The sequence below is a fragment of the Pieris napi genome, chromosome 15, assembly GCF_905475465.1.
Source record: "Pieris napi chromosome 15, ilPieNapi1.2, whole genome shotgun sequence".
NCBI classification, from domain to species: Eukaryota; Metazoa; Arthropoda; class Insecta; order Lepidoptera; family Pieridae; genus Pieris; species Pieris napi.
The window spans coordinates 6,712,330-6,738,617 of record NC_062248.1 but is presented as its reverse complement, the minus strand read 5'-3'; the positions used below and the strand labels follow the sequence as shown (position 1 = coordinate 6,738,617).

The following is a 26,288-nucleotide window of genomic DNA, read 5'->3' as shown; positions in this document are numbered from 1 at the left end:
GTAAAAGTGAAGTGTGTTGAGCTAGATGGAGCTTATAAGCGGACAAGGCTCTGCTGTTACCGCATCCCGCCTAAGGCGATTGTTGGTGGCACCTTGGGGTTTTAGTGGGTGGCACATTCGCGAGTCCCACATAACCCTCCCGCACTAAGCAGTCGCACCGCGGTGGGGTATGCGCAATGCATTTCCCCAAGTAAAAAAAAAAAAAAAAAGATGGAGCTTATGTCGCAAAATGAAAAATTATTTACACGAACTACTCTTTCACGTTCTTGGTCTGGCTTAGAACTTTTGAATCCACCCTCGTATGCACCTAATATTTATATGTATTTGACACATTTTTATTTATTTACAACCCACCCAACCTTACTAAAACCAGAGTGGACTAAAATGTATAGCATGGCAAAAAAATCATAGTTTAAAACATACTGTATGTGAAATTGTATTAGTGTGAGTACTGTGAACCCGCCAGCTTTCGATAACCGATTACCGAACTATACACTACAATCGTTTTTTGTAATTCCAGAGAAATTTTTAAAAACAGACTTTGTTTAACAAAAAAATTTTTTATGGCCGATTTACATTATCTTAGTGTTTAGCAGAGTGCTTTAGGATAGTACTTTAGTTGAAACATGTAAACGCTACTTGCTTAAGTAGACGCTACGCTAAAGAACTTGCCTTTCAAGTTGTACTAAAGCACTCTCCTAAACACTAAGATAATGTAAATCGGCCATAAGAAATAATGAAGTAATGTTATACCACGTTAGAATCCTTATTAAATGCGCGAACTTTTAAAGCTGCTTGCCAAACTGTAGTACTTTATTTTTTCAGGACGATCAGTTTAACTAGTGCGAAAAATTAATTTTGAAAACTTGGTACGGTATAAAATGACATCTTCCTACAAGTTGGAGTGATCGGCACAGGATTTAGGATCATAGGTTACATAAAGCACTATTCGGGATGACATAAGAGAAAAAAATTGGCAAAAAGTAAATATTTGTAACAGGAATGAAAAAACTGTCACATGGTGTTCATTTTCAGGAATAAAAGGAAAATTTCCATAACTTCAAAAATACAGAACTTAATTTTCTTTTTAATTTTTCTGATAACTGGTGTGGCCATTACCTATGAGAAAATTTCGACTTGACGTCGACTTTTGGGACAACCTGTATAATAAAACACAAAATAGATTTATCAATATATTTGTCAAGGAATATCTATGACTGGGCAGGGGCCGCGGTGGCTGTAGCAGCTGCTTCCTCACGGATGCGATCTTTCTTGAGAATACCCATAAACGCAGCCTTATCAGCCGGCGTCTGGAAGCGACCGTGACCAAACTTGGAAGATGTATCAATGAATTTCAGATTGATCTTTTCAAGAGCTGCCCTCTTAGTGTGTACTCTTAAAGACTGAAAAAAAAATTAGGTACCATTTTAAATTGTAGAATTAGATTTTTTTTTATTTTGGGACATTAATTAACAATATTTCTTTATTTAAAATAAGTTTTATATAATATTTTATATGAATAAATAAACAGTTATAAAACATCTTATTATTAAAAACTATATTAAGCTTCATTTACTTGCTTGTTTGTGGAGGGCTAAATTATCTGATTAAATCATTTTTGCCAGATGCAATTTTAAATGAAATTTCAAAACTATCTTATTCGGTACTTACTTTTCTCAATGTGATAACACGCTTTTTAGGTCCCATACAGCAACCCTTGATCATTACAAAATCATTGTTCACTTCACCATAATGAGGGAAACCTCCCATAGGAGTGATTGACTTCTCAGACAAGTCGTACTCAGTTGAGGCATTGTTTTTGATAACTTTGCCATCCTTGGTGTGGATTCCTAAAATAATATTTATTTAAGTATCACTTAGAAAATGATGATATATGTCGTCATACTTACATTTCAAATTTGTCATAAAATTTTGTAACATACCTTGCCCAATTCTGTATATCTTCTTGTTCATTTCAGTACGGTGGTGGTATCCCTTTTGACCAGCACGGGCAACAGTGAATGATACTCTTGAAGGATGCCACGCTCCAATACAAGCAACTTTACGTAAACCCTTGTGTGTCTTACGCGGCAGTTTCTTTGTGTGCCAACGAGACGTGACACCTGTAAATAAGAACATGTTTAGACGATGAGGGATTTAAGTTAGCAATAAATTAAATTTTGAAATTTAAGTCAACATAAACACAGAAATAATTGAAAAAGTATAACTCACCTTTGTATCCTTTACCCTTAGTCACACCGATGCAGTCAATCATCTCATCCTGTGTAAATACAGAATCAATGGGGATGGGCTTTTCTAGGTGTTCACGAGCCCATTTCACTTTGTCTTCAATGGTGCCTCCATTTACTTGAATCTCCATAATATGAGCCTTCTTCTGGCGTTGCTTAAGGAGCTTCATTTGAGTGTGGGCAATAACTCTGATAACACTGCAGTAGCGGACCATTTTCTTAAAATCTTTTTCAATAGACTTGCGACCCAACTCATCCTGCCATTTCTTGCTTGACTTGGTAAAGGCCTTCTTCTTGCACTTGTACCTGGATTATCATAAACCAAAGGTGCTGTAAAGAAATAGCCAAAAGCCTCATCGTTGAGCGGAGACAAATTGGCAACAATATGCACAGAGCATATTTCAGTATGCCCTCATCTATGAGAGGAGAGCTTTAAAAGTATAATTAGTACTTTATAGTAATAAATAATAATGTTAATGTGATAGCTAGTCGAAATAAAGTAATGTGAATTACCAGTTCTTGTAGAAGCGACGACGGCAGTCTTCTGACATGTGCTCGGCCCAGACGGTCATTAATGTACGAAGACCATGAGGTGTTTCAATGTAACCAACAGCGCCAACACATACCATAGGAGGCGTCTCTATGATTGTAACCGCTTCCACAATTTCTTTCTTGTTGATCTCTAACAATTTCAATTATAGTAAATTTTACATTCTCTCAACTCCTTCAAAATAAAACAATACGCAGATAAATCAAACAAACAATATAGTTTAAGATAATGGTGTACTTACTTGAACCCGGACGGTCAGGTTCACGAAGCACGTGGGTCATACCAGCTTTGTAACCAATAAATGCTGTAAGATGGACTGGTTTGCTGGGATCATCTTTAGGGAACGCCTTCACCTTTCCACGATGACGACGGGACCTCTTCTTAGGGTAGAATCCCATAGACCCATGACGAGGTGCCGAAAACTTTCTATGCGACTAGAAGGCAAAAATATGTGAATTAGCTTCTTAAATAATTCAATCAGTTCTGATTACATTTAGTTAATACATCAGTCCGCCCTAGTAAAATCTTCACATAAGATTCAGGTTCTAACCGTATAAATTTAAAGAGATTTATTATCATCATTTGTTGTACTAAAATATAATGTAAAATGAACAAAAGTGAGTTTAATAAATATAAGTAACATTTAAAACGTTATAAAAGAAAATGATTAAACAAATATTTAATGATTTAAAATAAATATGGACAATTCCATAGTTCGCTTACCATCGCTTCAGATGTTCGCAACAAAATGGACGAATATAAATTTACGATTTATGATTATGAGTTGAATTAATTGTCAGTTTTGACATTTCAGGGACACAGACTATCCTAGAATATAAGAATGTAGAGTGTGTCAAGTCATAAAATTGATTTATTGAAAGAGTGTAATCGTAAAAGTTACAATTAATATAAATATTGTATAGTTTTATACACTAGCTTACAAGTAACAAAAGTTGCATTTTAAGGTTTGTCCAACTAACTGATAACAACTAGCACTTGCGACCTTTTAGCTTATGGGAAGTTCTATCTTGTTATAAATCACAACCCATTTTTATCTTTGTTAGATAATTGGCTAATTTTTTACAAACAAGAGTAATTAATTTATATTCTTATAGAATCGCTCAAGGAAAAAAACATATATATATATACTCGTCTTAAAAGTCTATTCTGAGTGACGTTTGTTTTCTTATCTGATTCGGTTTTGGGTACTTTTTGAATACAACATTTGGGAAATAAAGTAAGTACTTAAACACTTTAAAGTATCGATATTTTCAAATTTTTCGAAAACAACACTAACCTACCTAATTATTTGTCAAATTTATTATGTTATGGCGTGTTATTTGCCCATTTGTATGGAAAGTAAAAATAAATGTATCTCATGAACCGTAAGTGCGGAAAGCAACTTAAAACTTTGCAAAACTTTTCTTTTAGTGAGTACTATTTACAAAAAAAATATGGGCATTCAAATCGATGGTCCATATTGGAAAGTTATGTTAGAAAGTTAAAACCACATTGGCGAATGCTACACGCTCGATATTTATCGTGATATTTGGATCGTGATCCAAAATTACGATGTGTAGTACATGCGTATCACGATCCGTGATACGGATCGCTGGATTTCTAGAAATCTAAAAATCCACGATCCGTATCAATTATCGTCGATAAATATCGAGCGTCTAGTCTCTGCTCGATATTTATCGCGTCAGTATTTATTCTGCCAGCGATGGAAGAGGACGCGCATATATGGAGGCGGAATAATATAGAGAATTCATACTTGTATTAGAAACATTACCTATAAGTATAGGCTGATTTACACGTATTAAGTTGCCAAGTCTTAACTAAGTTTTAAGTAACCGTTTACACGTAAAAATACTAAATAATTAGTTAAACTCATTTATTCGCTCAAGATGGACGACCACAGAACAAAATATTATAGGATTTTCTCTTCCTGATTGGGGATTTACTGTATTGTATGCTCCAATACATGATTGTGAAGGTTCTGGGGACTCAACGTAATACGTATTTGAAGAAGGCGAAGGAGTAAAACGGCTACTATTATTCATTGGGGAAGGGGTTCTACTACTATTCATTAATTGTTGTATACGAATATCGGACAAATAGTTTTGGATATGTTTTTGAGCTTCCAGCGCCGAAAGCAAAAGCATAGCTTTGCAATGACTCCGCCAGCTTATGCTTTTCACTTAAATTTAACTAAATTTTGCCTGTCCAAACGTGTCAAGTGATTAGCCACGCCCACCAACTTAACCGAAAAATAGACAAAATTCTATTCTACCTTGTTTAGTTGCAACTAAATTTTAACTTGCAACTTCTTACTAAATTCACTGTTTACACGGGTTAAGTTACTTAAAATTAAGTTAATATTTAGTAAATTTTTAGTCAACTTAATACGTGTAAATCGGCCATATGGGACACCTCAAATGCAAACTAGGCAAACTACAGAAAATAATTTAAAAAATAACAGATTTGAAACGATCTGGTGCTGCAGCGGAAAATGTTTACAATTCAAAGTCTTGGATATTGATGTATATCAGCATATACTGATAATAATAATAATAATAATGGCAACGCAAGCTTTCTTAATATTGTTACTCATATTGTAACACGAAATGTACGAGTGTACTCAATGAAATTTACCGTCGTACTGACGCGATCCGTATCGAGTGTGTAGTATACTAAAAAAATACAAGATAAATATCACGATAAATATCACGATAATTATCGAGCGTGTAGCATTCGCCATTGTCACATACATCAAAATCTTATAGAAAATACTACACAATATAGTATGTACATTTTTAGTGCGTATCTACGATACGCTACCAACTATATTTCTATATGTATGTAAAAATAAATGTATTGAAATTATCATAAGAGAAATGAAAGTGTGCTTTCGAATCAGTTAATTTATATGAGAGACTGGGGTTGCGTGTGCCAAATAACCACACTCGGCGTGGTATGCGGTCGCTGGCTGTGCCTCGGACGCGTACGAATTAACTCAGGGTGAGATCTATAGTCCGCACTTGGACTTTGCTCAGACTTACCTTACGAAAAACTTTGCTTAGTGTACACTAAGGTTAAACTATGATTTCGTATTTATAGACATTTTAACGGTTAGATTAAGCTAAGCCCAAGCTAAGACAGCAAATGTCAAAATACAAATTGATGTTTCATTTCATGCAATACTTTGTTTATTATCCTTTAAAAAAGTAAACAATAACAAATATTTAAACATCTAAAACGGTACACATATATCTTCAATTTATTGTTATTTATGTATTTATTTATTTTATTATTGCAATAACTAGAAATTTACGAGTAACCTTTAGAAAATGTATTTAAAGATGGCAATAATTTTGTTACGTAGAACGGATCGCATTGTTTTGGCAACAGCAACAGAGAACTTGTATCAACAATTCAAAAGTTTCAACCGCTTTTTCACTTCTCTGTTTCTGTTTGTTTGAGCATATAAATATTTATTAAAACAACGACTGGCTTTGTGACTTGGACCTGTACCGATCCCGTATACCTACTTAAGACCTACGCTTTCCTGAAGGACTGTGACGTTTTGTGTTTTGGCTTTGATACGAATTTTCAATATCGAAAGTGACAATGGAGAATATAGAGAGAGTTCTAACTTCAATAGAAAACATTGAAACGTTAGGAACTGCAGCCGATATGAATCCCCGTATGCCTAAGCTATATGTTCGGAACGAATACAACCAAAATCCTTTCGAGCTGTACAGTGAGAATGAATTTAAAAGAAGGTACCGTTTTTTTAAACACACGGTACTAAATGTGATCCTGCCACTCATAATTACAAACTTACAACCTTTTAATAACAGAGGATTGCCAATTCTACCGCAATTGCAAATACTTATTGCATTAAGGTTTTATGCAACTGGATGTTTTCAGGTAATATTGTGGTCATAAATATGTATTGTTTTTCGATTTGATATAGACAGTACTTTCAGATTGTCAGTCCAGTGGGCCAGAATGCGTCCCATGCTATTTTTGCTTGTTCTAGGTCACTATCGGACAAATTGTTATTGCCAGTTCACCTTACAGACAGCTATATTGGTATCCTTTGTTTTCTGACGGATCACCTCATTTCTAATTTGATCCTTCAGAGAAATACCAAGCATAGCTCTCCCCATTGCTCGCTTAACCAGTGTCAGTGATGTTTCTTCACCATGCATCATCATTGGCAGGACACACTGGTTGAAGACATTTGTCTTCTGACTTTCAGAAGCATAACATATATGTAACTAATAATTATTCCTTGAAATTACAGATGGTGTGTGGTGATTTGAACAGCATAAGCCAATCTTCAGTGTGCTTAATTGTAAATAAAGTTTCCGCAGAGTTGAGTAAATTACTTCCTAGATTTGTGAATTTTCCAAGAAATATGACCACAGTCAAAAGGAAGTTTGAAGAATTAGGAAAATCTAATACGCACCATGGCCTAAATAATATAATCGGAGCTATTGACTGTACCCACATTAAAATTAATAGACCCAGAGGTATCACCCACTCTGAAGCATACAGGAATAGAAAAGGGTATTTTTCTGTAAATGTGCAAGCTATAATAGGGCCTGATCTCGAAATATTTGATATAGTGACTAGGTGGCCTGGAAGTTCACACGACAGCAGGATATTTAGAAACAGCCAGGCGTATGCAAGACTGGTAAATGGTGAACTAGAAGGAGTTTTAGTAGGTGACAGCGGCTATCCAGCACTGAACTTCATGTTAACACCACTTTTGAATCCACAAACAAGAGCTGACAATAATTATAATTATTCTCAATTGAGAACTAGGAATATTGTTGAAAGGTTTTTCGGAGTGTGGAAAAAGAAATTTCCATGTTTGCAGAGAGGACTACGATCAAAATTGACAAATACCAGCAACATAATTATAGCTTGTGCTGTATTACATAATATAGGTATACAGAGAGGGGATGTTTATGACGATGGTGATCTTACTGATCAAACACCAGAAGTCGAACAACACAGAAACAATGAAAGATCTACTACAGGTCTAGCATTCCGGCAATCTGTGATTGCACAATTTAACTAATTTGGTTTGGTAATAAAGAAAATTAAAACAAAAATTGTTTCATTTTAATCATTTATTTTCAGATTCTTTTTTAAACTGTAAAATTTCTAGTTCTAATTTATATTTATGTCGAAGAAATTCGATTTCTAACTGATTTTTTAGTTTCATGTGTTCCACTTCTATCTCAAATTTTTTTTTGTTGTTGTCTAACTCTTGCCACAGCAATTTTTTTTTAATATCCTCAAATGAAGTTTTATTTTTTCTGATCGCTGATGGTGTAGCTGATAGCTGAGAGGGTTCACTTTTAGTGGTGACCTCAACACTGGTTTCCGTTAACCCAGCTTCATCAGTCCAGTCCTGGCTTGTTCCCGGCTGAATTACAGATTCAAGTGTGGCCTCTATACTGGACACTCTTGCCCTCTTTGGTCTCCAGCTTTCACCGTCGTTGTCATAACCAGTACCAGCTATAAAAGTAAACAGTCAAATAAGTTATCATATAGGTATGTCTTTTATTGGTTAGAATAAGATAACATGCAGGTCAACTAATATACCTGTCCAGAAGTCTGGTAGGGGTGAGAACAGAGTGTTGTCACATACTTTGGGAGAGGCCTATGTTTAGCAGTGGATGTGAGTTGGTTGAAAATGATGAGGAATTATATCTTTGGGAAATGATCTTACCTTCTACTGTAGTTAATGTGTCACAGTCTATTGGCACATCTATTGATGGCATTATTTGTGGCATGACTGCAATCACTTGAGTGTCCATTGGCCCCATTTCAGGCGGTGCTGGTCCTCCTCCTGTCCTCTTCCTTTGGGCTTCAAGGGTTTTGGCATCCCTAGCTTTTGCCTTCATATTTTGCCACATCTTTTTTAATTGTTTAGAATCAGCCTAAAATCGAAAAAAAATTGTACTGAAATATAAAAGTTCATATGACAAACATGAAAATTTTATCAAACCAAAATTTACCACCAAGGTTACATTAGCATTGCTTTGGCTTTGGCTCATTCTATCCTTGTACCTAACTATACTCTAGTTATATATCTATCTTTGTAATTATCGTACAGCATATTGATATTTATAGATAGTGTATGTTGGTGGATTACTTACAGTATGTGACACGTTAGAGTTATTAAATTCTATTGCTAATTCTTCCCAAGCCTCGTGTTTCTTTTTTTGGGAAACGGCGTCCGTCTTCCTGTTCTCTAGAATGCCAATCTTTGACTGAACCAACTGTACAAGCAGTTGCCTCTCATATTCCGAGTAAGGCTTCTGTTTTTTTTTATCCATTTTTTGTGAGCGAGTCCGGTCCGAGTGAGAATAGCCGTGGTCAGTCGTTTAAGCAGGTACAAAATCCGTTGAGCAAGCAAGGTCGTCAGGTAATAAAAGGTAGAAGATTCAGGTAATCGAAAATAACGGTCAACGGATGTGAAGCGATTAGCGAGAGACGAAGTTGGTTTGCTTATATTATGTAGTTTGAATTTTGTTGTCAACATATGCCAGTGCTGCCAGATGACAGATACGATATCACACCAGTTATTTATAAGATCTCTCAAAAATGGGGTTGAACACTTATATAAATAATGTAAATAAACAACAATAGATACCATAATAATGTGTAATTATTTTATTTCATGCATTTCATAGGTATTTATCAAGATCATTTAAAATTTCTTTGAATTCAAATTCTATTTTTCCCAAAGTCTATGGAACTCTGATACCAAATGGCAACACCGTTCATTAAAAACCGACAAAAATAAAAAGTCCAGTAAAAGATATGATGGTAGAGCAAATTTTAGGCCATTATTTTTGTTAGGCTTATAGTCAAAGTTTTTGGTAAGTCGTCGATTTCGTGGACTTGAGATTAAGCTAAGCCAACACTAGGGAGGGATTCGCAGTTTGCTCTATAAATACCGACTGTGTCTTAGCTCGATAGTTAAGTCAGAGTAAAGTCCAAGTGCGGACTATAGATCTCACCCTCAGAGAAGCACCATTTGCGCGTAGTTTGCGCACCCTAAATATTATTGCTTGTGAGAAGGATATATTTAGTTGCACACTGGCTAAAATCACAAGAATTGCATTATTTTCGGTTTTAAGTTTTTACTTGTTATAATTATATTATGTTTTTATTTTAGTTGTCTATTGTTGTTACTGTAAAAATAGGAAATGGAAAATAAATAAATGTTAATAAAAAAAAGGATTGTATGGTTTTATGAAACCACGGTAAAAGTGAAACTTTTTTCACATTAAAAACATTTAACTAAAATTTTTTGGAATAATATTCCATTACGTTTACGGGTATAAAAATCGCTTTATCAATCTTAATTGGAAAATTGGTATGATAATGGGAAATAATAAAAGTAGACTATATCTCCAACTAATATTTTTATTGAACTCTGTGTGAGAGTACGACATACATAATACTTAACAATTATTTAGATTATATTCACATATTAAATAATAGTCTAATCACTACACGGTCAGCTGCTGCGAACTATAGGCGCCGCCGTATTGGCCTTGGCTGCTATGACGAGCGCCTTTCACTTTATCACTACTCCGCGGCCGACCGTCACGCAACATGCAACACACAGACGAAAAAGTTTGAGACGATGTAATAAAAGTTTCACTTTAAAAAACAGAATAGCGTGAACACTGAAATTAGTGTGTGATTAAAGCTTTGGGTTTGGTGTTTGTGATGTGAAATCTGCATTCAAATGGATATTTTCATTGTTTATTTGAATGCAGATTTCTGTGACGTGGTATACGTCACGCCCATAAATCGGATGTTTCTCTGTTTATGTATACCCATAATTCCAATTTCAGTTTAAGTTAAGTAGTCATTTATAAATGATTGATTGTTTAAATCCTATTTCTACTTTTAAAAATAAGAATAGTCAAACCGCAAGTACTCTATGAAATGAAAAAAGGGATTAATAAAGATTATAAAATAGAAACCCAGCCTGGTATAAAATTATTACCGTTAACTAACTCTTGATTTGATATTGGTGCTCCAACATTTTAGATTTAATTTTAAGTTTCATTATGATATTAAGTTAGTATTTATATCAATTAACTTTAGTTTATATCAGTGATTTGCTACTAGTTAATATATGAATGCAAAACCTGTTTAAGTAAGGAATTAATAAAAATTTTATGTTATGTATTTGATAGTTTTATTTTTAGCAATTGCATTAATTGACTCTTTACGAAATTTTAATTTTAAAAATAGAAATTCATTAAGGTAATTCGCCCTTACCACTCTCTTTCTTAATCGCTTTCTCCCTTTTCTTCGACAAAAAACTCTGCACATCTTCGTGACGCTAATATTATTATTATTGCGTTGCATCCATAAAAAAATTATCCTCATGCGCCTAAAGAAGTTTCACTTCAACAACTTTTCGTTAAACGTCCAAAATATAATATGTATTTGAAACGGTAGCAATTAAAGACGGCTATAGCGGTACCGAATTATAGGAAACAGCAGCTTTTGAGATCACGCAAAAATACGACGAAAATACGCTGTTTTTTCTACACTTCTGAAATATTGTATCACAACAAACCGATCAAATGGGATATTCGATATACAACGATGTTTACAATGCGATACATTGAATCCGATTCTTTGAAGATGACGTATTGATATACTCGATGCATTGATGTTTTTTTGTAAAACATCGAAAGGATAATAAAACCAGTTAATTTTACAAAAACTCAAGTTTAAATGGAACACTATAATTTAAAAGTAACATCAATTTATCCAGCAGCACAAGACTACATACAATTAAAAAGACAACAAAAATACTGAAAAGGCATACACTCAGCATTTATCAAATTTCACCTACAATCTATCAAAACGAGATTTTGAGAAAAGTTACGAGAGAGTTAATTTCGATTTTGATTATTCATCGTTAATTTGTGTTCATAAATTCTATTGTTTATTTTTAATTTAAAAAAACCATGAAAAATAAAATATTTAGGGTGTTTATTTTATTTTGAAATTAATTCAAAAATTAGGAAAAAATCGATTATTTATTAATCGATTTTTCATGCAGAATGTTACATCCCTAGCACCTTGACAAAGGTGTCAATTGTCAAATCAACATTGATTATCCCAGTATATATTATTTCTCTATGTTTTCTAACAAGAATTTTAATTTTTAACCTTTCTGAATGCTGATCTGTGTTTTTTTCGTGTTTACCGTGGTGTTAGCAATTATCACCAGTAATCAGTATTAACTTCATATCCTCATTAATAAAAACATCAATATATTAAAAAACTCAAGCAGTGAAATGGCTGGTCCTATGGATAGAATTCAAGTATTGGACGAAATTGAAAAAGACATCATCACTTGCCTGCAGTGTGCTGGTAGGTTTCTGAAGTGTAATTTAAATTAAATCCTTTTATTTTTGTTTAAACTTGCTTTTGTTTTAGCTCAAGCACTTCTTGAACTAGGAAAGGAAAAATCAAGTCAAAAACAAGCAGAGAGTAATACATCACAATTTTTAAGAACACTCAGCCAAGTGGAGTCAAAATTAAGTGACCAGATTAATTACCTGACTCAAGTGTCTACAGGGCAACCTCATGAGGGTTCTGGTTATGCTTCTCAAAAGGTTTTACAAATGGCATGGCACAGATTAGAGCATGTTCGATCATGGATTAATGAATTGGAGAGGTTAAAGGCTTCACATTTAGCTGCAAGTAGTAGAACAGTTACTGGTATACCTAATGGTGGTACTATGACCTCATCAGGAACCAGCACTCAATAAATTTCATATTTGACCATTTACATATATTGTTTAATTTATTTCTTTGTAATTATTTTTTTTTTAATTCTAGGTTTTGAATCAGATAGTACTAAACAAAATTTGATTGTAAATAAAAAAATAATAGGAATCCAAATAGACTTGTAATATAATTTTGCTGAAAAGATTTAAATTTGTGCCCAAAAACCACCCTCTTCTTTTTAGTAAAAAAACGAACTAAACATGCTTATCAATATTTCATAGATACTAAGGAGACATTACTTTTTATAACAATTGGTTCTTCAGATATCATTTATCCTTATCTTCATAATTTAAGACTATTTAATTATTTCTCAGTTGTCTTTTAGGGTTTTCTTAGTATATTTTATGTCAGAGTTATTAAAAAAACTACCTTTATATAGATATTTATCTTTCATTACATTGTAAGTAACAAGAACATTTGTTGATCAAGAGCCAGGTTTATTAAATTTTATGTATATCTTATTTTTAGTAAGTAGTAAAACATTACTCAAGGTAATAAAAGAAATATAAATAAGAGATAACTACTCAGGTTTTAACGAAAATTTATTTTAAATGAATTTTAGTGAAATAATTATCATATACCCACAATATGCAGGTAAAAATGTTTTGTGTATTTCAAAATTAGGTAATTGTACTATTAGATAAGAATATAATAAATAGTTATAAACTTAAAATGCATTTACATAAACACTTTCCTATACAGAAAAACCCATAACATTATTGTTAAAAGACATATCAAACACTAATATTATCAAATTATTGAAACTAATAATGTTATGGTAATGAAACTAGTGTTGAATGATTAGTTTAATATAATTGTCTAAATGGGCTTGTTGGTAGTTTTGGAAAAGATCCATATTTGCTACAGCAAACTGACTTAGCCCATATTAAATCAAGTCACTCCTCTTTTCAGCTACGTTGATTTGCATTTGTCTTAGTTAATTTCTCTATGTCATCCAAGGATTTCTTGGCTTTTGAAGATATATCATCCATTGATCTTCTTGCAGTAGTAGTAATATCATCAATCGACTTTTTTGTCTGAGAGAGAAGTTCATCAGTACTTTTACATGCAGATGTAGCTAGTTCTTTAATTTCATTGTCAAATTTGCCAATAACCCATTCAATAGCTTGACGACCTTTTCCTGCATTTAATGATATTCTATTGGCAAGCAAATCTTCCATGTAACTGCTAAGAGGCACACCCTAAAAATATTATATATAGCAAATTCTTGATGACATAAATTTTATATTGTATACTTAATACATTTTTGAAGGCATATTTAAGATAAATTCATACACTTCACTTCACTATAAAACTAAATTGTAAATATAATATACATTTATACTTACTTGCACAGTGACAACAGCTTCTTGGGTCAAGAGTGTTTTTGAAGCATCTGAGGGATGGGGTGTGTATCGAACAGTTTCATCCACAGCTATGTAGTGGCAGAAAGTCAAGTTAGTGGTCTTTAATACCATTTGTCTTTGATTTGGATTAACCTCAGACTTTTCACTTGCATAGCATATTTTTGCAGTTCCGATTAGCTATAAAAGTATAATATAATAATAAAACTTTCTGTTTAATAATATTTAAGGTTTAATGTATTATTTAAAAACTGTAGATTGTTTAATTGAAATAAAACTGTAAAAAAATACAAGACCTGTTTCTTATTAATATCTATAACTTAAATTTATATTAATCAGCTTATATTAAAACATGTACCAAAAACTTACAGCCTGTGCCCATCTAGGAAAAAACCATTTAGAACTGACAAGTCTGTGGGTATGTAATACACCATTCACAACATTTCTTTCCACCACATCTATTCCTACAACAGCTGGATTCATAGGGTTCGGATATTTACGCCATGCTGCCTGTGCAACCGTCTCCCAAGGATGGCTGGAATGGTAAGGAATTATCAGTAAATGCCAATTTTATCAATGTAATCAGCTTAACGAACATTAACACGATTGCGTCACAACAATGAACCTACTTAAATGTGTGTTCCGAGGTCCAAATCTTCATAGTTAACTTTTAGTTCAAAACCAAGTGGTCTTTAAATAACTAAACACTGTCTTCCATTCACTACCTTCCTTTCAGACTCAATTATTTTGAGTTTAGAGACATTATTCTCATGTCCTTCGCCTTGGAATTTTAGACACAAAGAAAAAAAAAATAAGGTGACCATCTACAGATTAAAAATTTCCTATGTGTAATTTGAAAATGTCAGGTGATAAAAATTACAAAACTACTGAGAAAGATAGATATATTCATAATTTAATACAACACTGAGCTAATCCTGATTAATTACTTACAACGTTGTAAGTAATTAATAATATATACCATATTAATGTAAACATTTTTATAACCCAAAAATGCCTTAGGCATTATTCTTAAGAGAAGGGAAGAAGAAGAAGAATATGAATGACTATACTGTCTCACAGCAAAAGCTCGAGACAGGCGTGAAGACAAAGAGATCTAAAATAAAATTTATTCATATGATCAAATAGTGTATTAAAAACGCAGACATTGTTATATATTTTCCGGTATATTAAAGATTAAATTCATTGATTTCTCACGGAAAAACAAACTTTCACTGACCGATAATATTTGAATCCCGCTGATCATTTATATTTTATAAAGATGAATTTATTATTAATACAGGCCGACGTGATTTTTGGTGTTTTGAATTTGACAAGTATCCTTAACTAATACGGGACGTTAATATTTTTCACAAAATTAAAACAACCTTGTGAGGTATTTTGACTAGATCAAGGAAGTACGTTATTTATTGAATTTGCGCCTATTAACGAATACTTCACAAATCTTAGGATCACGAATGATATACTAAAATCTGTTGGCTGGCAAAGGGGGTTTTGTGGTATAGGCATCGTGAAAAAGAGTTCGCGGAATATTTATTTCAAGAGCGTTCACAGGTGTAATAATATTAGACAGATTACTCGCCAGTAAATTAAAAAAAATCGGTTTTACGTGCTGCCATAGATGTTTCACATCAAAAGTCTGTGTATTCTTCCACTTTTATTTCAATAAAATTGAGAATTGCATAAAATTGAAAAAATAAATAATTAAACATTGATAAATATATGTCACTTTGTCAAACAACTATTATTAACAAATAATCGTTAAACAGTTGATACATATATTTTTTTGAGTTTTCAAATAGTCACATCAGACAATAATTTTAAGCAATAAATACAGTACAACCTATAAAATTAATTTGCTAAAATAGCTGAAATTTTTTCGAGATGGTCATACAGCATACTCAAACTTTTAAACTAGTACTTTCACAATTCACACCATAAATTCATATTATATTGAGTTATTGACGTCTGGCATTGAATGTTTAGTATACTCTTGGTAAAATCAAAAATGTACTTACTACTTTGCATAAAGTCTGTGGCGTTGTGACAAAAAATTTAAAATCGTTAAAATTATATTCAATTGATCCTAGAAGCTCATATATAATTCAATAGTTTATGTTAAGTTTAATTGTGATTCAGGTTTTATTGAGTTGTAGCGTAGTGGATACTAAGAGCAAAAGTGGAGTTAGGATAAAATAATATATATATCCAAAGCACGCAAAGCTCGCTTTCGCAGTCAGCTTTAAATATTTAAGATATATTTTCAGAATAAATATTAAATAATGTGTGCCAAAAGAGAGGATAACTCTTTGCGGTACAGGAGGGCTCAGAGTGTAACCACCGCTGAAGATATTACAGAGAAAGAAAATAAGGCTAGAAGATTACAGTATGATAAGCCGTACGTCGTAACATTATATTAACATAGTAAAAAGTTATTTCATAGCATTTCACATTTTCAATTTTTACAGCTGTCACAGACCCAGGGACTCTCTTTTCTCATGGAGTTCAGAGTTCACAAATTTTACGGGTTTAGTAAATTGGGGTTTTCTCATGCTAACTATCAGTGGATTGCGCTTATGTCTTGAAAACTTTCTTAAGTAAGTACATATTAATGAAAACCTAACCTATTTAAGATTATTTTTTTTTGAAATAATATAATATAATAAAGGGTTAGATAAACCAATTTATGAAATTGTTAGATGGGTCAGAATTCTGATCTCTGCTTCTGATTTACCAACAACAACAATTCAAATAAAAGCAATATTCTTAGATAATATATTCATATTAGAAATAAAGAACAGTAACAAATAGATTTCCATCTATTTATTAAGCTAATTCTTGAAACCCTACTCATAAAACTGAATTCTTTCACTCCATTACTGTGGAAAGTATCCTGCTATGGAATTCCTTACCAATAGATGACAGACGAGCTCAGTCTTTAAATTTAATTTTAAAATCTTTATATAACCATTTTTCTTTTGCTTTGTAATTAGCTACTACTTATATATATATTAATTGTGGCTCAATTAACGTTTGGATTAGCTTTTACATTTTTGTTCATACATATTATTATTTATATTTTTTCTTTAGATTTTACTTAGTTAATTTTAGTTATAGTTACATGTTTTTTGAGTTTTTTTTTGTTAATTAATTATGCACTTCTTTTATTTTACCTGCTGTTGGTGTTTCTTTTTTTATTGATCCATATTAGGGTTGCCTGGAAGAAATTGCTTGTTAGTGATAAGGCCGCCCGTTTCCTAATAACTTATGTAAATTGCTTTTTTTTTGTTTTTCATATGTATGTAAAAACTTATGCTAAATACTTATGCCCTAAAACCTATGAACTGGAATCATAGACACATATTGTGACATAATTGTATAATTTCATTCCATGCTTCTCTAGGGTTTTATAGGTAAGATGTGTTCTTAGTATTTTTAATTTTATAAAAGAAGTGAACTTTATCACCTTCATATATTATAGGTATGGAATTCGTGTCAATCCTTTTGAGTGGATTATTGTACTAACGGGCTATAATGATGAAAATTATAAACATGAGTATCCTTCAATAATATTGCTATGTTGTAAGTATACATTAGTAGTTAACACTTAAATCAATGCCAAAGGGACTGCCCAATTTCAGACAAGAAACATTATTTTTCTATTATTATGTGATAAAGCTTTCAGCTTTATCTATAGCATATATATAAAAACTATAGAACAGTCTGGTAGACATTCATGAATGTTTGCTACATATAATATATAGACTGCAGTTCTTATAAATATCAGGAACTATAAAGTACAAACAAATGTTTGGTAAAGAGTGAACCAGTGTAAATGAGGATAAAACTCTTGTAAACCTTGTAATGTCATTTAATTTTTTTTTGTAGTTAGTGGAGTACCTCCTGTTGTATGCTTCTTGATTGAAAAAGCTATTGCTGCGGTGAGTTGTTTTTTATATTTAAATTAGGTGGATATTCAGCCTCTGGAAATGTTTTAAAAAATAATAAATAAAAAACGTTGTTACATGACATTTTTCTGTTGTTGCAATACAAAATAATTTTTTTATCAACAAGTCACAAAGCTATAGAGATTGTAATCCGCACATATTCAAAGTACAATTTTGCTAATAGAGATAATTGTCTAAGCTCTATTTTTGCTGTAAAGGTCATCACTTACAGGTTAAGGGTACTGCTAAATAATTATGTACTTAAAAATTAAATGCATCTTTATCGGGTTGACTTAGTCTAGTAACTACGATTTTTATATAGATAAAACTAATTTGAATACATATTGTCAAATAACAATATTTTCAGGAATTCTTCTCGGATAAGTTAGGTGAAACATTACAAATAATAACAATACTTCTAGAGATTAGTTTACCAGTGATTGCGCTTCATTTCACAAATCAGGAATTTAATATTGGTAAGCAAGATTTATTATTATATGTAGGAAGATAAGAAAATTTGTCATCACGTATTAAACTATACAAGCGCCTTTCGTAATTACATTACGAGGCTTATAAAAGAGAGCTTAATTTAGAACCGTATTCTAAAACGGGAAACTTAAATTTAGTCAAAAGAATTGTCAAACAATTTATTTTTATTTCAATTAATATTTAATTTTTAACAATTTTTGTTTTTAATATTAATTAAGTATTAACTTATACCATGCTTTTCGCTCCAGTTTCCGTTGCTGAGTCTGTCACCGAAGTTTTTCTGCAGGGCAGGAAAACAGAACTATTTATTCTGTTTTCTGTGGTACCGGTGGCAAGTCACAGCCCTGGTTTAAACGATTTTGTAAGTGGGCCTCGTGTCGAAAGCGAGAATGGCTGGACTTGAGCCTTATGGTCTCTCGCTAAAGCTGCCCAGAACGTGAACGAGAAATCTGACCTTTCCCGTCGAACTGGATAGTTTTCAAGGCTTTTTATCCGCGTACCACACACACATAGTACAAGTAATGTCAAACCAGATGTCCGTCGAGATATTTACGAACCAATACGACTTAGGATCATTCCAAGTATTAAGGGTACCAACTCTTTAAAAGTCGGCAACGGAAACGCGAGCCATCTGGAATTGAGAGTGTTAATAAATCTAGATTCTATATAATTTATTTTCAAATAGTAAAATTTTATTCTAGTTGGCATATCAACAGCCTGCATGGTGTACTTAATATTGTTTTTGAAGTTGTGGAGTTATTGTCAAACAAATCATTGGTGCCGAGCTGCAAAATCTAAACAATCAAATTCACTTCGTCGCCAAAGTTTATCCGTACCGAATTGCAGTAAGTAAATTATTATTTTGCTTTTTTATATTAGACTTGAATGACAGAATGTTGAAGGAGAAGAGTTGTATATTATAATTTTCAACGAAAAAACAATATAATAAGCTAGAAATCATTAATAACGGAGAAAACAATACTTAGTATAAGAGTTTTTTCCAAGTAACATCAACAAATAACATTAAATTATAAACAAAAAACCGTTAAGGCCATAGACAATATAATAGAAACTATATATATTATACATGTCATATAAAATAGATCAATTTTTTTTATAATAATATTATACATACAATAATATTATGAATGAAAATTTTTTAGTAATAAAGTAAGAAGCATGTATCGTTATAAATTAAAAATAAATAAATAACAGCCTTATATATTCGACTCGAAAATTTATTGCATGTCGATTTTATACAGGAATATTAGTGACAATCGTAGCAATTACTACTTTGCCAATTAATGTTTAGTACTTTAAATAATTTATCTTCATTAAAAATATATTTGTTTTTAAATTTGTAATTTATGGTTTATGAAAGAGTAATAGCGTTTATAAAGCTGCCGTAACGTAATATACTGGTACAAAGCCAGTTTTTACTTCTATTTCATTGTTTATTTTAATACAAGTGGATGAAGGTGATCAGGCTTCTGTGTCCACAACAATTGTTGCAAAAATGATTTTATTGAAGTAGGCTTAATAATATTAAAAAGAAAATACTCTTTCACTTAATCATACCGCGATTTTAACAGATACAGATACCTTAAATAATTCTGAGTTAAAAATTTTAGAACTGTACAGATAGAAGAGGGTAACTATTGTAAAATTGGGATAAACTTTATTCCGGTTTAAATGTGAATAATGTTTTTATTAATTTTGACTTATTTATTATTATTGTTGATGACTAGCAGCTATTTTTACCATGTAATGGTATTGTAATATGAGGTAGATAAGAACTAGATTGCTAAAGTAGTTAGCTTTGAACTCAAAGGTCACATCTAACTATAGAGAGAGATTAATTAGAGGTAAATTAAAATATGAATTAAAAATAGTTTTCAGTTTTGTGGTTGGGTTCGATATTGTATAGAGTTGTCCGTTTTATTTACAATTATTACATAATGTAATACACAAGAAATCCTCCAAAATATATGTACCCATTTAAAAAACCCCTGGGTCAGTATCCAAATTTGTAGAGCGTAGAGATAAGAATGAGAATCTGCATGTCGGTTATGCGAACTAGCGTCAAAACAGTATAATTTTTATCTCCTACGCGTAGTTTTATTAATTCACAAAAATTCGATACTCTTTTTTCATATTGAGTATGATTTTGTTAAGTCGAACTATGACGTAACAGTGTCGAACATTTTTAATGGTACTCTCACTAGACTTTAATTGTGTATATTCACATTCTTTTGATGAAAATTTAAATTTATTACACCGTGACGAACTCGTGTTAAGAGAGTAAAGGTTCACGCTTAGTGGCTACAATTAATTTTCACATCCACAATATTAATTTGTCTTCATGTGTATTATATGTCACTATTATTGTTATATACATCGCAATAGGGTCACGTGTTAAAATATTTTCTACCAATTCAAATTATAGTCAATGATTCGACTTTGTAAACATTATCTATTTAATCACCTGATAATCTTTGTACCTTTAAGATAGGAGAGACAATCTTATTATGGATATTTTTTAATAAGTAGATAATTAGATTATAGATATACTGGGTGGTAATATTTAAACAATTTCTTCCTCGGTGAATGCCTATTGAACACAAAAATATGTTTTAAATTCCAACCAGGTGTTCCTGAGATATCGCGTTTAATCAGACAAACGATCTCCGCGGCCTGTTTATATTAAATTAGGATTTGCTTTGGTAATTGGCGCTAATCTTCAGTTTAGAAATATAAAATCTATAAAGTGAATATTTTAATAAAGATAAAAGAAAACTATTTTATTTAATATTTGGTTGGACCCTCTTTAAAATACAGAAAAGCAGAATCCGGTTTTTTTTTTCAAGATATTATAAAGGGATAAGATTTATAAACAAGGCTAAGCGCTAAGTGAATCCCGTAAGTCAAACAATGTATTGGATTTTGACATACGGGTACATAGTTAATACTAAGACTCGTTTCTGAATCTCAACTTTGAGTCCTTGGATAATTGACAACATCGTTTCGTAATATCGCGTGATTATGGACGACTCAAGAAGCATTTTTGAAAACAAATCATAAAACCTTTTGCTATATATTACTTATCAAAATAAATGGAAAACCATGATATTCAAACTTATTACAAGTGTAGCTGACAGTTTTATTTATAAATGTACTAAAAGTCTTAATATGTTCTGTCAATGTCATTCTCATGCTAAACAAATGCGACAACTTTTATGAATAATAGTTTAGGATGCTTAGTATTGTGTTGTTTGAACCAATTTTAAAACAATATTCGTATTTACAGATGCCCTTGTGAACGACGAAGGTAATATTACGAATTAAGACGTTAATAACTTTTGTGTGCTTTTACTAAATCTGTATAGACACAGATCTTTTCACTCTAACTACTCTGTAAGCTTTGGTTCGGGTCTTTTCTCTATGCTGATCTATTTGGTCTTGATTTATGTGTTGAAAATCTTTTCATGCTTATATAATTTCTATTTTAAGATCTATGCTACATTTTTGTGTCGAAATTAACAATTTGCTTCGATTTATATTTAAAAAGAATATATGAAGAAAATACACTTTTACCAGTTAAAATTCTGTTAATATGTATTAATAAGGAAAATTATATTATTGTAATTTGTTAGCTAAAACTAGTGTGCATGGTCGCAGGTTAAAGTATAATAAGGATTAAGGAATGGCATATTGTGACCCCCAGTTAGAAAAACCACCTACTAAAAATAGTATATATAGCTTGGTGTAGGACGCTGAATACTTTTTATAGACAAATTCAATGAAAATCTCGGTCACTCCTAGTCACGCAAATAATAATCGTTCATTGTTTGTGTGTGGCAGAAATTCGGTAGGAATTTATTTGCTAAAAATTATTAAGTACGAGTTTAAGCTCCGGTTTATTATATATTATGTACTAGCTGGCCTGGCGAACATCGTACCGCCTAACAGTCTATTCTTTATTTTTTTATTTAAAACTTATTCTGCTATTCGGGACACCAGTCTAGCTAGTAAGATAAAAAAAGAAAGTTGATAATACAACAAATACATAATGTCAAAAAATAAAAATTTACCTTCCCGGAACCCCTCCACTAACATTTGAACTTTATGATAAGGTATTAAAGTTCAAATTGCCTTTAAATATTAATACGAATATTTTGTATGGGAATATAGAAAAGTGTTGTTTTTAGACTTTTTCACGCAATTTTTTTCAATTTTTTTCTCCGTAAGAACCATCCTCGTACTTCAAGAAATATTATAAAAAAAGAATCAGACAAATCGGTCAAGCCGTTTTCATGGTATGTCGTGACAACAGAAAACGGGTTTCATTTTTATATATATAGATTATACATAAAGAAGTATTCGTTCGTTAAATCTGAATGCAATTGAGTGACCGATGTGTTTACTGGAGCTTTACCACGATTTAATGTTGACGCTTTTCAAAAGCACCTGCGTCAAGTATTTGTATTACTTAACTGATTTTCTGGTTCGTCAGGTGTAAACACCAGAGGCACTGATATATTTTTCATACAAACATTTGATGTTAGCGACTAATACTAGACAATGGTACCGAAGTGATGTAAGAAAAAACGTTCGTTTCTTCACAGAAGATGTAGACGACGAGGTAGTTACAGGCATCGTACAGTATCCTGATAACTTGAAGCTTGGTGATTTGTTTTACTTCCTGCTCGCACCTACCCTTTGCTATGAATTGAATTTCCCTCGTACTAATAGGTTTGTATATTTTTTTACTATAAAAAGACAACTTAATTGATTGACGAAACAATTATGATCCGCAAAAATTTCGCACCAAAATGTTTTTTGTCCTAATTTTCTTTGATTATAATGAAAGCATGTATCCTTAACCTTTGAATTTCGTTTGCTTGTTAAAATTATTGTTGTTTAATTTATTCATAGGCAAAGAATATTTTTATTTGTTTTATACTTTGTGCTCAACCGGTTCGAACGCATCACTTCAGTGTCAAGAATGGCGCGCTCAAACCAATAGGCAACACACAACTAATATAATATAATATAATATAATATAATATAATATAATATAATATAATATAATATAATATAATATAATATAATATAATATAATATAATATAATATAATATAATATAATATAATATAATATAATATAATATAATATAATATAATATAATATAATATAATATAATATAATATAATATAATATAATATAATATAATATAATATAATATAATATAATATAATATAATATAATATAATATAATATAATATAATATAATATAATATAATATAATATAATATAATATTGTGAAATAAAAACCATTGCTCATTATTTGATTTATACCCGTTACAGAATTAGGAAGAGGTTCCTAATCAAAAGAATAGTCGAAGTAATATTCGGTATGAACCTTGTGATGGCACTATTTCAACAGTGGATGATACCGGCGGTGACGAACGCCCTAGATCCCTTCTCGCAAATGGATTATGTAAGAATTACAGAGAGATTGTTGAAACTTGCCGTAAGTATATATAAAAATATTTTGAAAACGCCTACCACCGTTTTAAGTTGTTTAATTGTCATACTTATCTTAACTGATACGCTCGTTTTATTATTTATACATAACTAGCGGACCCGACAGACGCTGTACTGTACACGTCTTAAATAAATAATAAAAACATTTAAAATTAAACCCTTCTCGCATCCACTTGAACAAAAAAAAACCATCAAAATCGTTCCGTTTTAAATTTGATAGAGACAGAAAAATGCTTATACATATTGAAATGTTATTTTCACTCGATTATTTTTTCCTTTTATTACTCTCTAGACAGTTAAAATATCTATCTAAGTTTAGGTACCTTTTGGTATTTCAACAATTGCGATTATAATTGTTGATATTAGATTTTTTCGCAAGTACGTAGTTTTTGTTAACTTAAGACTGGCTTGAGCGTGAGACCCCTGAGGTAGTGCTGTAGAATCACGGCTCTGCACCAATAGATTTTTCTTTCTATTCTTATTTTATTGTAAATCTTTTTTGGTTATGCTTCACATTGTTTTTCTTTCTTTTTAAAGAGGACTGGTCACCTACTTAACTATTAAAATAAAATCATGAAACAGATGCAGAAATCTGAGGTCAAGATCAAGCTATGTAGTGCTCTAGATTTTTATTGACGTTTAATAATCATTTTCAGATACCTAACCATTTACTATGGCTGTGCTTCTTTTACCTCACATTCCACTCGTTCCTAAACCTAATGGGCGAGTTATTACACTTCGCGGACCGTAACTTCTACGGGGATTGGTGGAACGCGCGTAATATTTCCGTATTTTGGAGTTCGTGGAATATGCCCGTGCACGTTTGGGCCGTACGACACGTATACGTGCCCGTTACTAATATGGGCTACAGTAAAGGCGTGTCGGCTATTATGGTCTTCTTTATATCGGCGTTCTTTCATGAATATTTGGTAAGTTACTACCGACAACTTTGTATTCAATATTACGTATATTTTCGTCTGGTTTAAAATTTAGTCTTATAATATTTTCTTTCTAATTCAGTTTTATTGCAATAGTAAATTGCCCTTGCTTATAAAGTGAAGTCCCACGGGAATAAAATTCGATCGGGATAATATTTTTTAAATTGAATAGACACTAGCGCCGCTTTTCGCGGACTTCCTACAAACCAGCAAGCTATATTCGCAAAAATTTTACGTATAGCAACGCCATCTATTATCGTAATATAAATTATCAACAGATGGCGCTGATACAAATTATCATAAAATGCTGGTGACAAAATATAAATAAAACACAAAAACGAAATCGAAATAGTTAGATTAGTAGATTTTTGATATAAATTTCTTTTATTATTTTAATATAATTTTTAGGTGAGTGTCCCTCTTCAAATGTTCCGAGTGTGGGCGTTTTTAGGGATGATGGCTCAACCGCCTCTAGCTGTCATTTCAAAGGTATTTGAGTGGCGTTTGGGAGCGCGTTGGGGCAATATGGTTGTTTGGAGTTCGCTCATACTCGGTCAACCACTCGCTATAATGATGTATTACCACGATTACGCCTTAACGCAAATGAAGCCATAAATTAATAACGTTTTGTTCCGAAAATAAAATAGAACGCTAACTAGGTTTTCGTGTTAGCTTTGGACTTTTTAAAGTTAGCATACATGTAGGGTTAAATGGTAATTCTATTTAAGTATTTTTGTTGTTTTAAAGAATGTGAAGTATTTCGTTCCCATCGCATCGCAAAGATGTTAAATGTTTTAATACAATTTAATTGCTCAATTACTAAATTTATTGTCCTTTTTTTCCTATGGTAGAGTGAGAGATAGCGTGAGTATTATAGTTGTTAACCATAATAATAATTAAAAACCTGTTTGAGATTATATTAATTGCCATAATTTAGTGCAAAACAGAAATAGTACAAATAGAATATAAATTATCTATTTATAACATTTTTTTTCGCTTTATTTTGCGTTATTAAGCCATCATGACAAGTTGAGGGAAGTTTTTTATAGATTTATATTTTTATACTATGTTTATGAAATAATAAATTTTCTTATGTTGTTTTTATATAAAAAATAAAATTGAGATTTTTATAATCACGCAAAAAATATTATCATTAAGATTTATGGGTAGCTAAGGTATATAATGTGCTTTATAATATAGTAGTACGTTTTTTAATAAATATTTTTCCCTTATTTTTATTTCCAACATGTGTAAAATAATATTAATTATACTTTATGTTGATTTATACTTTTTTTCAAATGTTTATTTCATAAAGACTGTTCCTAAATT

At 31.6% G+C, this 26,288-nt stretch overlaps 6 protein-coding genes and 1 non-coding gene across 12 annotated transcripts; 3 read left to right on the top strand and 4 right to left on the bottom strand.

Moving 5' to 3' along the window:
* Positions 1-1,180: 1,180 nt before the first annotated feature.
* On the bottom strand, positions 1,181-3,656 carry LOC125056401 (60S ribosomal protein L3). Its single transcript, XM_047659466.1, has 7 exons — positions 3,523-3,656; positions 3,041-3,233; positions 2,763-2,931; positions 2,233-2,555; positions 1,944-2,123; positions 1,672-1,850; positions 1,181-1,403 (listed from the first exon to the last, which is right to left on the bottom strand). Exons 1-7 carry the CDS (start codon positions 3,523-3,525, stop codon positions 1,212-1,214), a joined length of 1,239 nt encoding a protein of 412 aa, XP_047515422.1. The 5' UTR covers positions 3,526-3,656; the 3' UTR covers positions 1,181-1,211.
* LOC125056991 lies at positions 3,301-3,381 on the bottom strand. Its single transcript, XR_007118148.1, has one exon. It is a non-coding gene; the product is annotated as a small nucleolar RNA U43 (small nucleolar RNA).
* A 2,407-nt stretch (positions 3,657-6,063) lies between the features above and the next one.
* On the top strand, positions 6,064-7,928 carry LOC125056591 (putative nuclease HARBI1). Its single transcript, XM_047659770.1, has 2 exons — positions 6,064-6,732; positions 7,112-7,928. The coding sequence occupies exons 1-2, from the start codon at positions 6,430-6,432 to the stop codon at positions 7,892-7,894; spliced, it is 1,086 nt and encodes a 361-aa protein (XP_047515726.1). The 5' UTR covers positions 6,064-6,429; the 3' UTR covers positions 7,895-7,928.
* On the bottom strand, positions 7,929-9,854 carry LOC125056592 (myb/SANT-like DNA-binding domain-containing protein 3). Of its 2 annotated transcripts, none has more exons than XR_007118077.1 (3): positions 8,982-9,854; positions 8,552-8,784; positions 7,929-8,337 (listed from the first exon to the last, which is right to left on the bottom strand). XR_007118077.1 is itself a non-coding variant. In XM_047659771.1 (3 exons), exons 1-3 carry the CDS (start codon positions 9,159-9,161, stop codon positions 7,943-7,945), a joined length of 786 nt encoding a protein of 261 aa, XP_047515727.1. In that variant the 5' UTR covers positions 9,162-9,854; the 3' UTR covers positions 7,929-7,942. The 2 variants fall into 2 exon arrangements, 1 of the variants encoding a protein (XP_047515727.1); XM_047659771.1 differs by having other exon boundaries at positions 8,552-8,762.
* Positions 9,855-11,977: 2,123 nt separating this feature from the next.
* On the top strand, positions 11,978-12,658 carry LOC125056400 (mediator of RNA polymerase II transcription subunit 11). Its single transcript, XM_047659465.1, has 2 exons — positions 11,978-12,237; positions 12,304-12,658. Exons 1-2 carry the CDS (start codon positions 12,162-12,164, stop codon positions 12,636-12,638), a joined length of 411 nt encoding a protein of 136 aa, XP_047515421.1. The 5' UTR covers positions 11,978-12,161; the 3' UTR covers positions 12,639-12,658.
* A 792-nt stretch (positions 12,659-13,450) lies between these two features.
* On the bottom strand, positions 13,451-14,838 carry LOC125056399 (protein slowmo). The gene is made up of 4 exons (XM_047659464.1): positions 14,651-14,838; positions 14,391-14,556; positions 14,007-14,201; positions 13,451-13,859 (listed from the first exon to the last, which is right to left on the bottom strand). Exons 1-4 carry the CDS (start codon positions 14,680-14,682, stop codon positions 13,566-13,568), a joined length of 687 nt encoding a protein of 228 aa, XP_047515420.1. The 5' UTR covers positions 14,683-14,838; the 3' UTR covers positions 13,451-13,565.
* Positions 14,839-15,936: 1,098 nt separating this feature from the next.
* On the top strand, positions 15,937-25,853 carry LOC125056398 (diacylglycerol O-acyltransferase 1). 5 transcript variants are annotated; one of them, XM_047659458.1, is made up of 12 exons: positions 15,937-16,035; positions 16,307-16,437; positions 16,508-16,636; positions 17,521-17,621; positions 17,928-17,980; positions 18,354-18,462; positions 19,177-19,320; positions 21,783-21,803; positions 23,101-23,227; positions 23,842-24,007; positions 24,678-24,950; positions 25,368-25,853. In XM_047659458.1, the coding sequence occupies exons 2-12, from the start codon at positions 16,322-16,324 to the stop codon at positions 25,572-25,574; spliced, it is 1,446 nt and encodes a 481-aa protein (XP_047515414.1). In that variant the 5' UTR covers positions 15,937-16,035; positions 16,307-16,321; the 3' UTR covers positions 25,575-25,853. The 5 variants fall into 5 exon arrangements, with proteins under 5 accessions (XP_047515414.1, XP_047515416.1, XP_047515415.1 ...); XM_047659460.1 differs by having other exon boundaries at positions 16,025-16,042; XM_047659459.1 differs by lacking the exon at positions 15,937-16,035 and adding an exon at positions 16,059-16,223.
* Positions 25,854-26,288: the final 435 nt, after the last annotated feature.